The 16,700-nt window shown below is 40.4% G+C and overlaps 1 protein-coding gene across 10 annotated transcripts in view; it reads left to right on the top strand.

The window, feature by feature from the left end:
* The window catches only part of VEZT (vezatin, adherens junctions transmembrane protein), a 91,115-nt gene that overhangs the window by 59,037 nt on the left and 15,378 nt on the right, over positions 1 to 16,700 (top strand). For 9 of the 10 annotated variants that reach the window (XM_062203106.1, XM_062203107.1, XM_062203109.1 and 6 more), the window contains 3 exons: positions 4,333 to 4,480; positions 10,962 to 11,293; positions 14,881 to 15,074. In XM_062203106.1, coding sequence (XP_062059090.1) covers positions 4,333 to 4,480; positions 10,962 to 11,293; positions 14,881 to 15,074 — 674 coding nt within the window. The remainder of the gene's footprint in view (positions 1 to 4,332; positions 4,481 to 10,961; positions 11,294 to 14,880; positions 15,075 to 16,700) is intronic. The other variant, XM_062203112.1, reaches the window with a different exon arrangement.

Raw genomic sequence — 16,700 nt, 5'->3', positions numbered from 1 at the left:
GGGCCTTATCTTCTAGTGGATGAGATAATCAGTTAAATGTGAACAAATAAGATGTCCAGTTATAGTAGTTACTATAAAAGGAAAAAATAACAGCAGTAGGCTAGAGAGTACTTCATGTCCTGCTGCTTTTGATGGGACGACAGGGACCTCTCTCAGATTTGATTGATGAGGAAGATCTGAGAGAATATTCTAATTAGATGGATTATGGAACATAGAGATCTGGACAGGAATGTGTTTAGCATGATTGGTATACATAAAGAAGAGCCTCAAGACAGAAGTACAAAAGCTGGGACTGGATCATCAAAAAAGATTCAAAGGTAGACTGAGGCCAGGTTGTAGTCTCGATATAAGAAACTTTAAGGAATCAAAGTAAAAAATAATCCACCAACCACTTCTTTGAGAAGACCAATAAGATACGTAAACTTTCATATACCTTATCAAAATAAAAGACAGGTTTATAAGATTAGTAATGAGAATACAACTGTAACCGTAGGTGTGGGAGACATTAAAATAATTATAATAGTGTAGTATATGAAGCTGTGGTAGCAAATTAGAAACTCTAAGGGGAAATAATTCTGTCCTGTCAAAATACAGACTGACATGTGATTTAAAAAAATACTGTTTTGGGGCCCGCATTGTGGTGCAGCAGGTTAAGCTGCTGCCTGCCTACAACGCCAGGATCACATCTGAGCTAGTTCAAATCCTGGCTGCTCCACTTCAGATCCAGCTCTCTGCTAATGTAACTACGAAAGCAGCAGAAGATGGCCCAAGTACATGGGCCAAATCCATCCACATGGGAGACACTGATGGAGTTCCTGGCTCCTCTCTTCAGCTTGGCCCATTCTTGACTGTTGAGGACCTTTGGGGAATGAACCAGCAGATGAAAGAGCTCTCTCTCCCTCTCTCTTTCTCTCTCTCCCTCTCTCTCTCCCTCTTTCTAACTCTGCCTTTCAAATAAATGAATAAATCTTTTAAAAATAAAACAAAAAATATCCTATTTTAAAAAGAAAATATAGGGTTATATGCAAACAAAATATGGGTAACTATTATAAAAGATAATTATAGTTTTTTTATTTCACCCATTTTATTTTCTTAAGATTTTTTGCATCTTTAAAATTTATAAAATTTATAAAAAAATGGATTTCATAGGTACAGCTCTAAGAAAATAACTAGATTTCTCTGCTCCCTCCAAACTCCCCAATCTCCCTCCTTCATTACTTTCTTTTTCCCCCTTTGTTTTTACAAAGACGTATTTTTAGTTAACTCTATAGTCACAGGCTTAATTCACCACTAAACATAATAATCAGCAAATAAAAAGCAAATGAAGACCACCGTTCCACAGGAATATAAACAAGGGCTAAAACCAGCAATCACTCAGATGTCCATTTCATTGCTATACAGTTTTTAGTATTCTATGTTAACTGCCAGATTACAGAGTTCTTGACACTACTGTGGAATGATCTCTAAGTTGTACTGAGTGAAAAAAACAGCAAGTGCACAGAACAGTATTTATAGTACCCTTCCATTTGTGCCTAAGAGACTGTATATATGTGGAAACAACTAAGTGTGTTTGTGTTTGCACACACATATGTATACATACCTGTTTGACTCTGTATTTACCTCCAGCTACATGTTATTATTTGTATTTGCTTTTACATATGTGTGTATAAAATACCCTGAAGAATATAGAAGATATTAGTGACAGGGATTGCCCTTGCCTTTGGATAAGAAAAGTGAGTGGTAAAGAGGTAGGGATGGGAAGCAGTTTTCACTGTACCCCTTAATATCTCATGAATTTTGAATCCTGGGACTGTGCTATCTATTCAAAAACTAAATGAATAAGAAAAAGATTACCTGATCCAAATGATTTTAAAAATTATTTATTTTGGGACCTGCACTATGGCGTAGTAGGTAAAGCCAGTACCTGCACTGCCGAGATCCCTTATGGGTGCTGGTTCGAGTCCCAACTGCTCTTCTCCCAGTGCAGCTCTCTGCTATGGCCTGGGAAAGCAGTAGAAGATGGCCCAAGTCTGTGGGCCCCTGCACCCTCTTGGGAGACCTGGAAGAAATTCCTGGCTCCTGGCTTTGGATGGGCTCATTTCCAGGCAGCCATTTGGAGAGTGAACCAGCAAATGGAAGACCTCTCTCTCTGCCTCTCTGTAAGTCTGCCTTTCAAATAAATAAATCTTTGAAAAAATTTATTTATTTGTTTGTTTGAATTTATTTTATTGAAAGGCAGGGAGGCAGAGGAAAAGAGAAAGCAAGTTCCCATCTAGTGGTTTGGTCTCCAAGTGCCTGCAACAGCCAAGACTGAGTAAGGCTGAAGCCAAGATCCAGGAACTCAATCCAAGTTTTTCACGTGATTGGCAGGGACCCAAGTACTTGAGCCACAACCTGCTGCCTTCTAGGAAACTGGGATGACTAGGGCTCGAAACTTAAACCTCTCAAGCAGCAGCTTAACCACTATGTCAAACCCACCCTGAAATGATTTTATTTTTTTAAAAAATAAAGAGTATAGAAAAGGTTAAAAAAAAAAAGTCAAGGAAGCCTGTGCTGTGGTACAGAGGTTAAGCCATAGCTAGTGTCCCATATTAGAACGCCAGTTCAAGCCCCAGCTACTCTGCTTCCAATGCAGCTTCCTGATAATGCATCCTAGGAGGCAGCAGATAATAGCACAAATGCCTACCCATGCCTATGTAGGAGACCAGGATGGGGTTCCAGGCTCCTGACTCGCGCCCAACCTAGTCCTGGCCTTTGCGGCCATTGGGGAGTGAGCCAGTGGATGAAAGACCTCTCTCTCCCTCTCCCTGTCTTATCTATCTTTTTTTAAAAAATTCAAGACTATAGAAAGAACTCCCCTATGTCATTGTATTCATAAAAATACTATAGTCTCAGTATCAGAATATGATGTATTAAAAAATAAAAGCTCGACTATCTCATAAGTAGAGATGCAAAATATTTAGATAGAATATAATTATAATTATATATAATTAATTAATAAATAATTATTAAATATAATATAATTATAATTAATTATATATTATATATTATATATATTATATAATATATATTTATATATATAAATATATAATATAATATATATTATATAAAATATAATATAATTATAATATAATTATATATAATTAATTAATAAATAATTATTAAATATAATATAATTATAATTATATTCTATCTAAATTATTCTATCACAATTATCAAAGAATGATTACAAAATGACCAAATAGAACCAGCGCCACGGCTCACTAGGCTAATCCTCCACCTGCAGCACCAGCACCCAGGGTTCTAGTCCCGGTTGGGGGCACCAGTTCTGTCCCAGTTACTCTTCCTCCAGTCCAGTTCTCTGCTGTGGCCCGGGAAGGCTGTGGAGGATGGCCCAAGTGCTTGGGCCCTGCACCTGCATGGGAGTCCAGGAGGAAGCACCTGGCTCCTGGCTTCAGATCGGCGCAGCACGCCGGCCATAGCAGCCATTTGGGGGGTGAACCAACGGAAGGAAGACCTTTCTCTCTGTCTCTCTCTCTCTGTCTCTCTCTCTCACTCTCACTGTCTAACTCTGCCTGTCAAAAAAATAAAAAATAAAAATAAAAACCAAAATGACCAAATAGGATCTTGCTTAGAAATATAAAGATGGTTCACTATCAAAATTTTTTAGGTATAATTTTTCACAAAACAATTAAAAAGAGAAAAATCATTTTTATAGCTATTGATATATGACCACGAGGAAGAGGAAACAACAGTAGTTTATATAGATAGAATATGCTTAGTACTTCACAAGTGTCCCATAAGATATGTGAGATATTAGGTTAATACTTGTATTTAAGGATCAGGCTTTTAGCCTAGCAATTAAGATGCCTCTGTCTTCTTTGGGAGTAGCTGGATTTGATTCTCAGCTCTGGCTCTTGATTCTAGCTGGTTAGCTTCCTGTTAATGAAGACCCTGGGAGGCAGTAATGATAGCTCAAGTAATTGGGTCCCCACCAACCACATGGAAGACAAGGAATGAGTTCCCAGCTCCTGGCTTTGGATCCAGCCATTATGGACATTTGTGGAACTGGATGGGAGTGCATTTCTCTCTCTCTCCCTCTCTCTCTCTTTCTCTCTCTCTCTCTCTCTGCCCCCACCTCACTCTCTGCCAGTCAAATAAATTTTAAAATATTTGTGTATTAGGTTTTAAGACTAATTTCTGTTTAAAAACGGATACAAATCTCCAGCAAAAGTTTACAATAAAGATTAGTAAATAATTTTTGAACAATTTTACTGTACCTTTTAAACTTTAATGAATAGGCTTTTGTTGATTGCCTTAACCTAATTTAACCTACCCCCTGAACTCTGAGAGTGACAATGTAACCAACTACATCTGTGTGGTGCCTTTTAAGGAGCTGGGCCTTGGACTTAGTGAAGAGCAGATTTCAGAAGAGGAAGCAGATAATCTTACAGATGGTTTCAGTCTGCCTGCATTGAAGGTAATCCATTTGTGAAAGTAAGAGCTAAGAAAAGATGGGCATGGTTTGTTCCTGTGCTTTCTGAACGTACACGGTGCACCACGCTCCCCTTCATTTGCTGCTGGGTACTGCCATTATACATGCCTTAGTAATATTTGTGACACTGTCTTTAAAAACTGAGAGCATCATAAAGATCAATGAGAGGATCTTTATATTTGGATTTCAGAATACTTACAGTTCTTATTATAGGAAATGCCTTCAAGTTTGGAGATAGGTGCATTTAATAGTAACCAGTGAGTGATTTTAGACTCTATTGTTTCAACAAATATGGATAAAGCATTTTAGATATACATCTTTTCTTGGAAAATTGCCAACATTCTTGTTTAAAACAAAAATTTTTTTCATATATTAAAAGGCACATAAAAGGATACGTGTGACTACACAAAAACTAGAATTTCTGGAGCTGGCATTGGAGTGCTGGTTCGAAGCCTGGCTGCTCCACTTCCCATCCAGCTTCCAGCTAATGTGCCTGGGAAGACAGCAGATGATGACCCAATTGCTTGGACAGCTTATACCCCTGTGGGAGACCCAGATAGATTTCATCGCTCCTGGCTTTGACCTGGCCCAATCCCAGCTATTGTGGCCGCTGGAGAGTAAACCAGCAGATGGAAGATATTTCTGTCTATCTCTCTGTCTCTCCCTCTCCATATTTCTGTCTATCTCTCTGTCTCTCCCTCTCCTTTACTCTGCCTTTCAAATAAGTAAAAATTAAACTTCCAGCTCCAGGGGCCAATGCTATGATAGTGGGTTAAGCTGTCACCTATAGCACTGGCATCCTGTCTGGGCACTGGTTCCAGACCTGGCTGTTCCACTTCCTATCCAACTCCCTGCTAATGCGACTGGAAAACAGCAGACGATGGTTCAAGTCCTTTAGGCCTCTGCACCCATGTGGGAGAAATAGAAGAAGTTCCTGGCTCCTGGCTTCATCCTGACCAACCCCGGCCATTGCAGCCGTTTGGAGAGTGAACCCAAGGATGGAAGACCTCTTTTTGTCTCTCCATTTCTTTCTTTGTAACTCTGCCCTTAAACAAAATAAAAAGGAAAAAATAAAACTTCTAACTCCAAATATCGCATAGTACCTTACATACAAACAACCAAAAAAAAAAAAAAAAACAACCCTGTAGAAGATTGATCAGGTATATGAACTAGTGGTTCACAAAGAAAGAATACAAATTGCTAATAAATACAGTTTTCCATCTTAGTAATGAAAGAAATAGAAATAACAAGTTAGCCATTTTATCAATGAAGATTCAGGGAGATATCACACATTAGTGGTGAATCTATAAACTGATTCACTTTAGCTGTGAATACCAATCTTTGCAAACATGTGTACCCCTTACGACAGCAACCTTACCTTCAAAGATATACCTAAAGTATGTTCATGATATTACTACAGCAACAAGTATTAGAGTTAAGCTAAAAGTTCAATAATGTGGAATTGATAATCATTTATGTTGCAAAAACTTGATGAACTACTTTGGAATTAGTACTAGAAAAATATTGAAGAAAAATAACAATAACATAAATTAAAATCAATTATAAAAATCATGCATTAAGATCCAAGTTTTATATATATATATTTATTTAAAATTTATTGCATTTATTTGAAAAGCACAGTTACACAGAGAGAGAGGGAGAGAGAGAAAGAAAGAGAGAGAGAGAGCTATCTTCCCTCCACTGATATACTCCCCAAATGGCCACAACAGCCGGAGATGGGCCAGGAGCCAGGAACTTCTACTAGGTCTCTTATGTGGGTGCAGGGGCCCAAGGACTTGAGCCATCTTCTGCTGCTTTCCAAGGCACATTTGCAGGGAGCTGAATCAGAGATGGAGCAGCCAGGACTCAACCCAGCACCCGTATGGGATACTGGCATCATAGGAAACAGCTTTATCCACAACACTACAATGCTGGCCCCCTAGTTATATTTTTAAGAAGTCAATCCAAATTTTTTAATTTCTATTTTAGTATTTAGCAAGCTATACTTAGATATTTCTCTGCTTCCAATCTTTAAAACTTTGCTTGATAGTATGAAAATCAATGCCTGTGTAGTTGGCACCATTTATAAAGATCCATTTTGTTTTGAGAATATATTAATATGTACATCTTTTAGATTTTCCATATAAATGGATCTCTCTTTTGAGAGAATTTTCTTTTAAAATTTAACTTAGAAAATCCATTTAAAGTTTTTTATCTTGGTATAATGACAACTGTTCACAGTGGCAATATACAATATTTGAACAGTACAGGGACTTTAGCCATTTATAAACTCTGTAGATCTCCTCAAGGTAAAGTTTCTTTCAGAGCCTAATAATACTGATAATAACACAATTACTGAGTTTATAGATTAGCCATATGTCAAAATAAAATAAGTAGGGGCCAGCATTGTGGCATAATGGCTTAAACCACTGAATGCAATGCCAGCATCCCATGTAGGAACACCAGTTTGAGTCCAGGCTGCTCCACTTCCTATCTAGCTCTCTGCTGATAGGCCTGGGAAGCCAGTAGATGATGGTCCAAATATCCTGCCACCCTCATGGGAGACCCAGATGGAGTTTCTGGCTCCTGGCTTCTGCCTGGCCCAGTCACAGCTGCTGTAGCTATTTAGGGAATGAACCAGCAGATAGAAGATCTGTCTAAACCCCCTCTTCATTTTCTTTTGCTCTGCCTTTCAGATGAAAAAAAAAAAAAAAGCAGATTATAGCCTGATTTTAGGAGGAAATTTGCATGTATTATGTATAAACACTTACATACATACTTTTTTAAAAAAAGATTTATGTTATTTACTTGAATGGGAGAGTGACAGAAAGAGAAGGAGAGACAAAGAGAGAAAGAGATCTTCCATCTACTGGTTCACTTCCCAAAAGGCCACAACAGCCAGGTCTGGGCTGGGACAAAACCAGGACCCTGGAACTCCAAGGTCTCCAACATGGGTGGCAGGGCCCAAAGTACCTGGGCCATCTTGTGCTGCTTTCCCAGGTGCATTAGTAGGGCACTAGATGGGAAGTGGAGCTGCCGGGACTTGAATCAGCGCTTATTTGTTGGTGTTGCAGGTGGCAGCTTAACCCTCTGTGCCACATTGCCGGCCCCTGGAAAACATGTTAATCAAAAAGGATCTAGTTCTAATTAGCATCACTGGGGGAATAGGCAGGGGGAGACAATAAAAGGAAAAAAGTTTCACATTTTAAGTGGGTCACATCAGCTGCTATGTAAAAAAAAGAAAAAAATCACCTAATGTTAATAACTAACTCTATGTCAGGCACTGGGCCAGAAAATGTTTAATCCTTTGGAGGTAAGCATTGTGATTATCCCAGTTTAATTAATACAGAAACAATTCTTTGTTTAAGACATCAATAGTCAAGGGATGAAGCTAGAGTAAAACCTGGATAATCTGACTGCATCAGTCCACTTTTCCTCTTTGCTGCTTACTTAAGCTAGAGCACAATTCAGGATTTGAAAACAATAACTAAAGCATAAAGAAACAGGGAACTCACTGAGATATCTTGATGAGTAAACAAAGCTTAATTTAAAAGTGAACTGAGTAAATATCATAATTCTTTCTCTAAGTCCTTCTTAAAGAATAATAGCTATTAACCGTTTTTGGGCACTCATTATATAACAAGTGAATTCTAGGTACCATGTGTGTCTTCATTTTCTCTAATAGATTTTAAGTCACATAAGGCAACCCCTTTTTATTTAATTTATTTGAAAGTCAGAGTCATAGAGAGAGAGGGAAAGAAACAGAGGGAGATCTTCCATCAGCTGATTCACTCCCCAAATGGCCACAGTGGCCAATGCTGGGCAAGGTTTGAGCCAGGAGCTTTGTCCAGGTCTCTCACATGGGTGCAAGGGCCCAACCACTTGGGCCATCTTCTACTGCTTTCTCAGGCACAATAGCAGGGAGCTGGATTGGAAGTGGAGCAGCTGGGATGTGAACCGGCACCCAAATGTGATGCCGGCACTGCAGATGGCAGCTTAACCTGTTATGCCATAGCACCAGCACCAGCAACCCCTTTTTATAGGTAAGTCCAAAGAATATTCGGGGCCAAATACTTGAGCTCCTGCCAGCCACATGGGAGACCCAGAAGAAGCTCCTGGCTCCTGACTTCAGACTGGCCCCACCCTGTGAACTAGCAGATGGAAGATCTCTGCCTCTTCCTCTCTGTAACTCTGCCTTTCAGGGTCTGGCATTGTGGCATAGTGAGTAAATCTGCCGGCAGCATTTCATCTGGGCACCAGTTCAAATCCCAGTAGCTCCACTTCTGATCCAGGCCCCTACTACTCATGTTGGAGACTCAGAAGAAGCACCTGGCTGCTGGTGGCCACCTTGGGGGTGAACCAGCAGGTGGAAGATCTCTCTCTCTCTTTCTTGTTCTCTCTCTGTAACTCTTTCAAATACATATAATAAATCTTAAAAAACAAAACTCTGCCTTTCAAATAAATAAGTACATTTTTAAAGAATATTCAAGGTCAAATTTTTAAAGTCAGAGCTAATATATATAAAGTCTTCAATTTTTTGCATTAAAAATCTTGCCAATTGTCCTTTGGAAAAAAATAAGTACTATTAGGTGGTATATTTCCTGTTTTAAAAAAAATAAACAACACATTGTGGAAATGCTTTAAATCAGACTTTTCTGTTTGCCCATAAACTGTGGTTATCACCTTATCCAGCTTCCCTTCTCTAAAGAATAAACAGTTAAAAAAAATTCTGAGTTTTAGTCAGTTGCAGAATGTGTCAATGATTAGATAATAGATTAGTCTTAAACAGTTGTAAACTATGCCAACTTGATTTCTTTCAGTGCCTTGTTCCAAAATGCAGGAATCATATCATCCCTGTTAATATTTTCTCTCAATGCCAATCTGTCAAAAGATTCTGTTGCTTCTACTTTTGCAGTGTGTCCAGAATCCAGCTACATCTCACCTCTTACACCACTAACCACTGTGGTCCAAGCTACATTTTTTTTAAAAGATTTATTTATTTTTATTTGAAAGGTTGAGTTACAGAGAGGCAGAGGTGCAGAGAGAGAGGGGGGGGGGGTCTTCCATCTGCTGGTCCACTCCCCAATTGGGCACAACGGCCGGAGCTGGGCCGATCCGAAGCCAGGAGCTTCTTCAGAGCCTCCCACATGGGTGCAGGGGCCCAAGGATTTGGGCCATCTGCTTTCCCAGGCCATAGCAGAGAGCTGGATTGGAAGTGGGGCAGCCAAGATTCAAACTGGCGCTCATATGGGATGCTGGCACTGCAGGCGGTGGCTTAACGTCCTATGCCACAGTGCCAACCCCAGTCCAAGCTACATTAACTCTCTCCTGGATAATTGCAGTAGTTTTCTTAAAAGATTTATTTATTTATTTGAAAGAATTACAGAGAGAGAGGGAGAGACAGAGATCTTCCATCTGCGGTTCACTCCCCAGATCGTTGCAATAACCAGGACTGGGCCAGGCCAGATACAGGAGCTTCTTCTAGGTCTCCCATATGGTTGGCAAGGGCCCAAACACTTGGGCCATCTTCCACTGCTTTTTCCAGGCCATTAGCAGGGAACTTGATTGGAAGTGGAGCAGCTGAGACCTGAACTAGTGCCCAGATGGGATGCCGACATCACAACCAGTGGCTTTACCTGCAGTACCACAATGCCAAACACTACTATAGTAACTTCCTAACTGCTCTTTGTTTCTACGATCATCTCCCCATAATCTCTGAAACAGCAGCCACAAGAAACCTTTTAAAGCGTGAATCAAGTCATGTTACTCTTAAACTCAGGTTAGCATCTAAACAATGGCCATTATAGTCGTGAGTAACTGGAATCTACAGTATCTGAATAGTTCTGTCCTCTTTTTCTTGTCTGCCAACTTGTGTTCACATAAGATTGTTTTCTCATGTGTTTATTTTGTCTTAGTCTTAAATAAGGCTGTATCTGGGTAAATCCTTTGCTGACTGGATTCAGGATGGATCTTAAGAATAAGTTTTATAGTCTCTCATGCCTGATATTCCTAGCATATTATCTCTCTTAGGCTAACTCTTAGGCCAAAATAATGATGTGATTTTGAACCCCAAACTGGGTGCATCAGTAACTCATTTCTTTAGATTTATGAAGATCAGTCTTGCTGTCTTCTTTTCTCTGATGTGAATGTTTTTTTGTTTTTTAATTCATGCAGGAAGATTTACTTCTAATGTATCTCATTCCATCAACATTTCCCATCTAGGCTAGAACTGTGCTAAATTATGTATTAGTGTTATCTGCTATATTAGGATCAGAAGTTCCTACATGCCGTGACTGCATAATTTGATACAACATTCTTAACTAATCTTAGAGCTAGCTCAGGCTCAGCTATATTCATTATTTAGGATTAAGTGAAAAATTTAAGCCAGAAGTTAAGATAAATAAATTGGTGCTTTGTTTTGAATGTTGACCAATAATTATTATTGATCTAATCCTTTTGTTGTTAGGTTTTGTTCCAGCTCTGGGTGGCTCAGAGTTCAGAGTTCTTCAGACGGTTAGCCCTGTTACTTTCTACAGCCAATTCACCTCTGGGGCCTTTACTTGCTCCAGCACTTTTGCCTCATCATATTTTATCTGATGTGACTCAAGGTCTACCTCATGCTCATTCTGCCTGTTTGGAAGAGCTCAAGCGCAGCTATGAGTTCTATCGGTACTTTGAAACTCAGCACCAGTCAGTTCCACAGCGCTTGTCCAGAACTCAACAAAAGTCAAGAGAACTGAATAATGTCCACACAGCAGTGCGCAGCTTGCAGCTCCATCTGAAAGCATTACTGAATGAGTAAGTTGAGAAGCCATGTAAGTAAATGTCCTCATGATTAGCAAGCATCATTCTTGTGCCATTGTGGTTGCTGGCTTGTGTCCTAGCTAGAAAAGCAGAAGCAAATTGAGACATGCAACATCAACAATGGTTCATAGCTACAGAAGTAGCAGAGAAACAATGATCTGTAGGTACTATATTTGGAGGGGTCACGTGGTTTTTACTTTTCCTCATTCAACATACAACCTAGAAAGAGAGGACAAAAGCAGCTGTTCATTATCTTTGAGAGCTGAAACGGAGAGGGTTGTGAAGAATGAGCTGCTTTTAATTGTTAAGGAAGGGCTCTTCACCTGGAACCTGAGACGCACCTGGCGGCACTGGCATAGTACAAGAGACATTGTTCTGTATAGTTACAGAGTAATGTATTGGTGTTTTTCTAAATAAATTATAGCAAAGTTAGAAATTTTCCTGTAGCACAAGACAAGCTTCTGGGCTCCAGTTGAATTGTAAAATATAAAATCCACATTTATATTCATTGACATTTTACTTTACATGTTATTGTTAGTACTCTAGTTCCCAAATTTTAATGTCCCATTTAGGTACCCTTTATCAACTGAAAATATTACTTTTGTATATTTCTACATAAAATTTAAAAGTTGAAAAATTGAATAAAGGTGTACAATACCTGAATGTAATCATTTCCAGTGAAAATTTTCTCTGACAGGTAAATATTCATAATGTAGAGCTAGATCATATTGTGTTGGTAATCAGGACTTCCCTAAGAAATTAATGAGCTTGGGCCGGCGCCACGGCTCACTAGGCTAATCCTCTGCCTAGCGGCGCCGGCACACCGGGTTCTAGTCCCGGTCGGGGCACCGATCCTGTCCCAGTTGCCCCTCTTCCAGGCCAGCTCTCTGCTGTGGCCAGGGAGTGCAGTGGAGGATGGCCCAAGTCCTTGGGCCCTGCACCCCATGGGAGACCAGGATAAACACCTGGCTCCTGCCATCGGATCAGCGCGGTGCGCCCGCCGCAGCGCGCTACCGCGGCGGCCATTGGAGGGTGAACCAACGGCAAAAGGAAGACCTTTCTCTCTGTCTCTCTCTCACTGTCCACTCTGCCTGTCAAAAATAAAAATGAAAAAAATAAAAAATAAAATAAAATAAAAAGAAATTAATGAGCTCATAGGATTATAGTTGACGTACTTGATCCTGAATACTAGGCAAGAAGCGGAGGGAAAGCAGTGATTAGTTTTATAAAATAAAAAAATGAGTTAAAAGAATTTACCATATCCACAAAATGAAAAAAGCTAGTTTAACTGGAATGAGGGTGGATAACATGTCCAAGGGTCAGAACAAAAGAACAGAAAGTTTGAAAAGATATGTTTCTGGGGCAAGCATCCCATATGGGCACTGGTTCGAGTCATAGCTGCTCCACCTCCGATCCAGTTCCCTGCAAATATACCCGGGAAAATAGTGAAAGATGGCCCAAGGACTTACCCTGTACCCATATGGGAGACCTGGAAGAAGCTCCTGGCTTCAGATGGCACAGTTCCAGCCATTGCAGCCAGCTGGGGAATGAACCAATGGGCAGAGGATCTCTTTCTAGCTCTCCTCTCTCTCTCTCTCTCTCTCTCTCTCTCTCTCTCTCTCTTTCAAATAAATAAATAAATCTTTATTTAAAAAAAGAAAAAGGAAATGTTTCTACCCATCAGTTGAAGACCTGAGATAGGTTAGGACAGAGGCAAGTGTTTGGCCTAATATTTAAGCCTCCAGTTGGGATGTCTGCATCCCATATCAGTGTACCCGAGTTCAAGTCCCAGCTCCACTCTTCCTTCCAGTGTCCTGCTGATGCAGACCCTGGGAGGCAGCAGGTGATGGCTTAAGTAGTTGGATCCATGCCACCCACATGAGAGACCTGAATCAAGTTTCTGACTCTCACTTTAGCCTCACCAAGTCCTAGCTTTTGCAAGTATTTAGAGAGCAGAGCAATGGATGGAAGCTTTCTCTGTTGTTCCGTCTCTCTGCCTCTCAAAATTTTGAACACCTTTGGGCATAGAGGAAATGAAAAAATTTTCAGGTGTGATATTCAGGTGGTTTATATCTGCCATTCTAAGAAATCATGTGAGAGGCAGGCACTGTGGCATGGTACATGAAGCCATTGCCTGCAGTGCTGGCATCCCATATGAGTGCCAGTTCTAGTCCCAGCTACTCCACTTCCAATCCAGCTCTCTGCTATGGTCTGGGAAAGCAGTAGATGATGACCCAAGTCCTTGAGCTCTTGTACCTGCCTGGGGCACCTGGAGGAAGCTTCTGTCTCCTGGCTTTGGATCAGCTCAGCTCTGGCCATGACAGCCATTTGGGAGTGAGCCAGCAGGTAGAAGACCTTTCTCTCTGTCTCTCTCTCTCTCTCTGTAACTCTGCCTTTCAAATAAAATGAATGGTGAAGGAAGGAAGGAAGGGAGGGAGGAAGGGAAGGAGGGAGGAAAGGAGGGAGAGAGGGAGAGAGGGAGAGAGGGAGGGAGGGAGGGAGGGAAAAGTCATGTGAGTGCTGCCCTGACTCTGAGCCCTGTCCCCTACAGGAAACATGGAAGATAAGATCCTATCCACTTAAGTGGGTGACAGAGGCTGGATCATCATAAAACTCAGTGAAAATGTATTAGGCAAAGCGAGGGTCTCCAGAGAATTTTTTTTTTCTTTTTTCTTTTTGGTAATAGAAATACAAGTATCTTTGGAAAGTTCATGAGAATGAGTATTATGAAATAACTATATGTGTATTTGAAATATTTTTTGCACCCAAGTAAACTAATCTTGCAGTTTCATTTTTCTATGAACATTTGAAGCCCCCATGTATATAAGGCATATTGGGATACATTGGTGTAAGGGAAGATGACTTAAGGAAGGAAAAGTGCTGTAGCAGGTGGACATGACATGGAAAAGAGGACCCGCCACCTGTGACACCAGCATCCCATATCGGTGTGCAGATTGAGTCCTGGCTGCTGCACTTCCAATCCAGCTTCCTGCTAACACATCTAGGAAAGCAGAAGATGGCCCAAGTATTTGAGCCCCTTCCACCTATGTGAGAGACCCAGATGAAGTTCCAGGCACCTGGTTGTGGCCGGAGCTGGGCCCGGCCATTGTAGTCATTTGGGAAGTGAACCAGTGGATTGAAGGCCTTTTTCTCTCTCTCTTTCTCTCTCCTCTTACTGTCACTCTTTCAAATAATAAAATAAATCTTAAGAAAAAAAAAAGAAGAAAAGATAAATAAAAAGAAAGATAAAGAAGAAAAGATAAATATATTATTTTTTAAAAGTTGATAAAATAAACATTTCAAAGCTTATCATTTAACCATTCGTTTTAAACATTGATTTATTTATTTGAAAGGCAGAGTTACAGAGAGAGGAGGAGAGGCAGAGCAGGAGAGATCTTCCATCTGCTGGTACTTAAGTGTACAAATTTAGTGGCGTTAAGTACATACACATGTATACGTTGCTGTGCAGCAGCCACCATCCATCTCCAGAATTTCATCTCATCAAGTTTATAAGCCTTGTTAATTATAAATTTTCTATTTTATGTTTCAGAAAGATGTTTCTATTTTTCTTTATTACTCAGGGTAATAATTCTTGAAGATGAACTTGAGAAGCTTGTTTGTACTAAGGAAACACAAGAATTAGTGTCAGAAGCTTATCAAGTCCTAGAACAGAAATTAAAGTTGATTGAGCCCCATGTTCAAGCAAGCAACAATTGTTGGGAAGAGGCCATTTCTCAGGTGGACAAATTGCTACGAAGAAACACAGATAAAAAAGGTACCTGTCAGACATTTTTTTGGCATATGCTTATCAGACATGCCTATTCCACTCTGATAGGATTTTATTAGGTGAGTTTCTTGTTCATGTGATAATTTACTGAAAGAAAATGGAGTTATAATTACTAATTGACAGTACCAAATCTTGGCTCTTATTTTGTAAATAAAAAATGAATATGAATTGGAAGGTTCAATGAATTATAACTCTTATAGAAAACTGAAATGAAGGAATAAATATTTTATTAGTATGTTTCTGTTATCAGAAGTTCCCAAAACTCTTTTAGAGGTAGGGTGATAAAATAGTGGGTCCAGAGCAAGATACTGCATTTTCTTTTTTTTTTTATTTTATTTTATTTTTTAACTTTTATTTAATGAATATAAATTTCCAGTGTACAGCTTATGGATTACAATGGCTTCCCCCTCCCATATCTTCCCTCCCACCCGCAACCCTCCCCTCTCCCGCTCCCTCTCCCCTTCCATTTGCATCAAGATTCCTTTTCAATTCTCTTTATATACAGAAGATCAATTTAGTATAAAGATTTCAACAGTTTGCACCCACATAGCAACACAAAGTGAAAAAAATACTGTTGGAGTACTAGTTATAGCATTAAATCACAATGTACAGCACATTAAGGACAGAGATCCCACATGAGGAGCAAGTGCACAGTGGCTCCTGTTGTTGACCCAACAAATTGACACTCTGGTTTATGGCGCCAGTAACCACCCTAGGCTGTCGTCATGAGTTGCCAAGGCTATGGAAGCCTTCCAAGTTTGCCGACTCTGATCATATTTAGACAAGATCATAAAAGACAGAGTGAGGATAGTAACCAAGGATCCTAAGAGTGGCATTTACCAGGTTTGAACAATTATACAGCATTAAGTGGGGAAGAGGACCATCAGTACACACAGGTTGGGAGTAGAGCCATTGGTGGTAGAGTAGAGGTTATGATTACAAAGGAATGAGGCCCAAGTACGCTAGACAGGGTCTAGAACAAAGGAGTCATTATTAGAGGAGCTAAGAAAGGTGCTGTCTAAGCTACAATTAAGTTTTCTGATTGAGAGGCAAATAGAACCTGATAGAAGGGGCTTGATAATAATCTGGTGGGCTTTAGGCCTTGTGAGTTAAGAGGCCCAGACCTATCTATCTCTTCACATGGGGTATATCCTAAGGGAGGTGTGAACCTCCTAGGGAAGGCACTCTGTTGACTTTTGTGACTTAGCTGGCCTGGGAGGAGAGCTGGCCAGGTAAAGGCAGGGGGCATCTCTAACAAGAAATTTACAGTTCTGCCTGCAATGTTGCTGACCCTACTTGACCATCCCCTCAGCTGCAGTGGTCACTTTGGAAGTTGGGCTGAGTGAAGGGCTTTTCAGCTTAGAGCCAATAAGATCTGTGGCTCTGACCTGGGCATCCTTCGACTCCAGGGCAGGTCCATTTCCAGTGATCCAACTCTTGGCAGAGCTGCCAGGGCTCTTCACAAGCTGACTTCTGCTGAAGCCCAGGCTTACCACTTTGAAAGCCACTGCAGTGGACTGGCCTGTTGGGTCTCCTTGAGGGCAGATCACTGTACAGATCAGCCATTCATAGGCCTGCCACCCATTGCTTCTGATGCCGAGCTTTCTTTTCCTC

The sequence above is a fragment of the Lepus europaeus genome, chromosome 10, assembly GCF_033115175.1.
Source record: "Lepus europaeus isolate LE1 chromosome 10, mLepTim1.pri, whole genome shotgun sequence".
NCBI lineage: Eukaryota > Metazoa > Chordata > Mammalia > Lagomorpha > Leporidae > Lepus > Lepus europaeus.
This window is presented reverse-complemented; position numbering and strand designations above follow the sequence as displayed.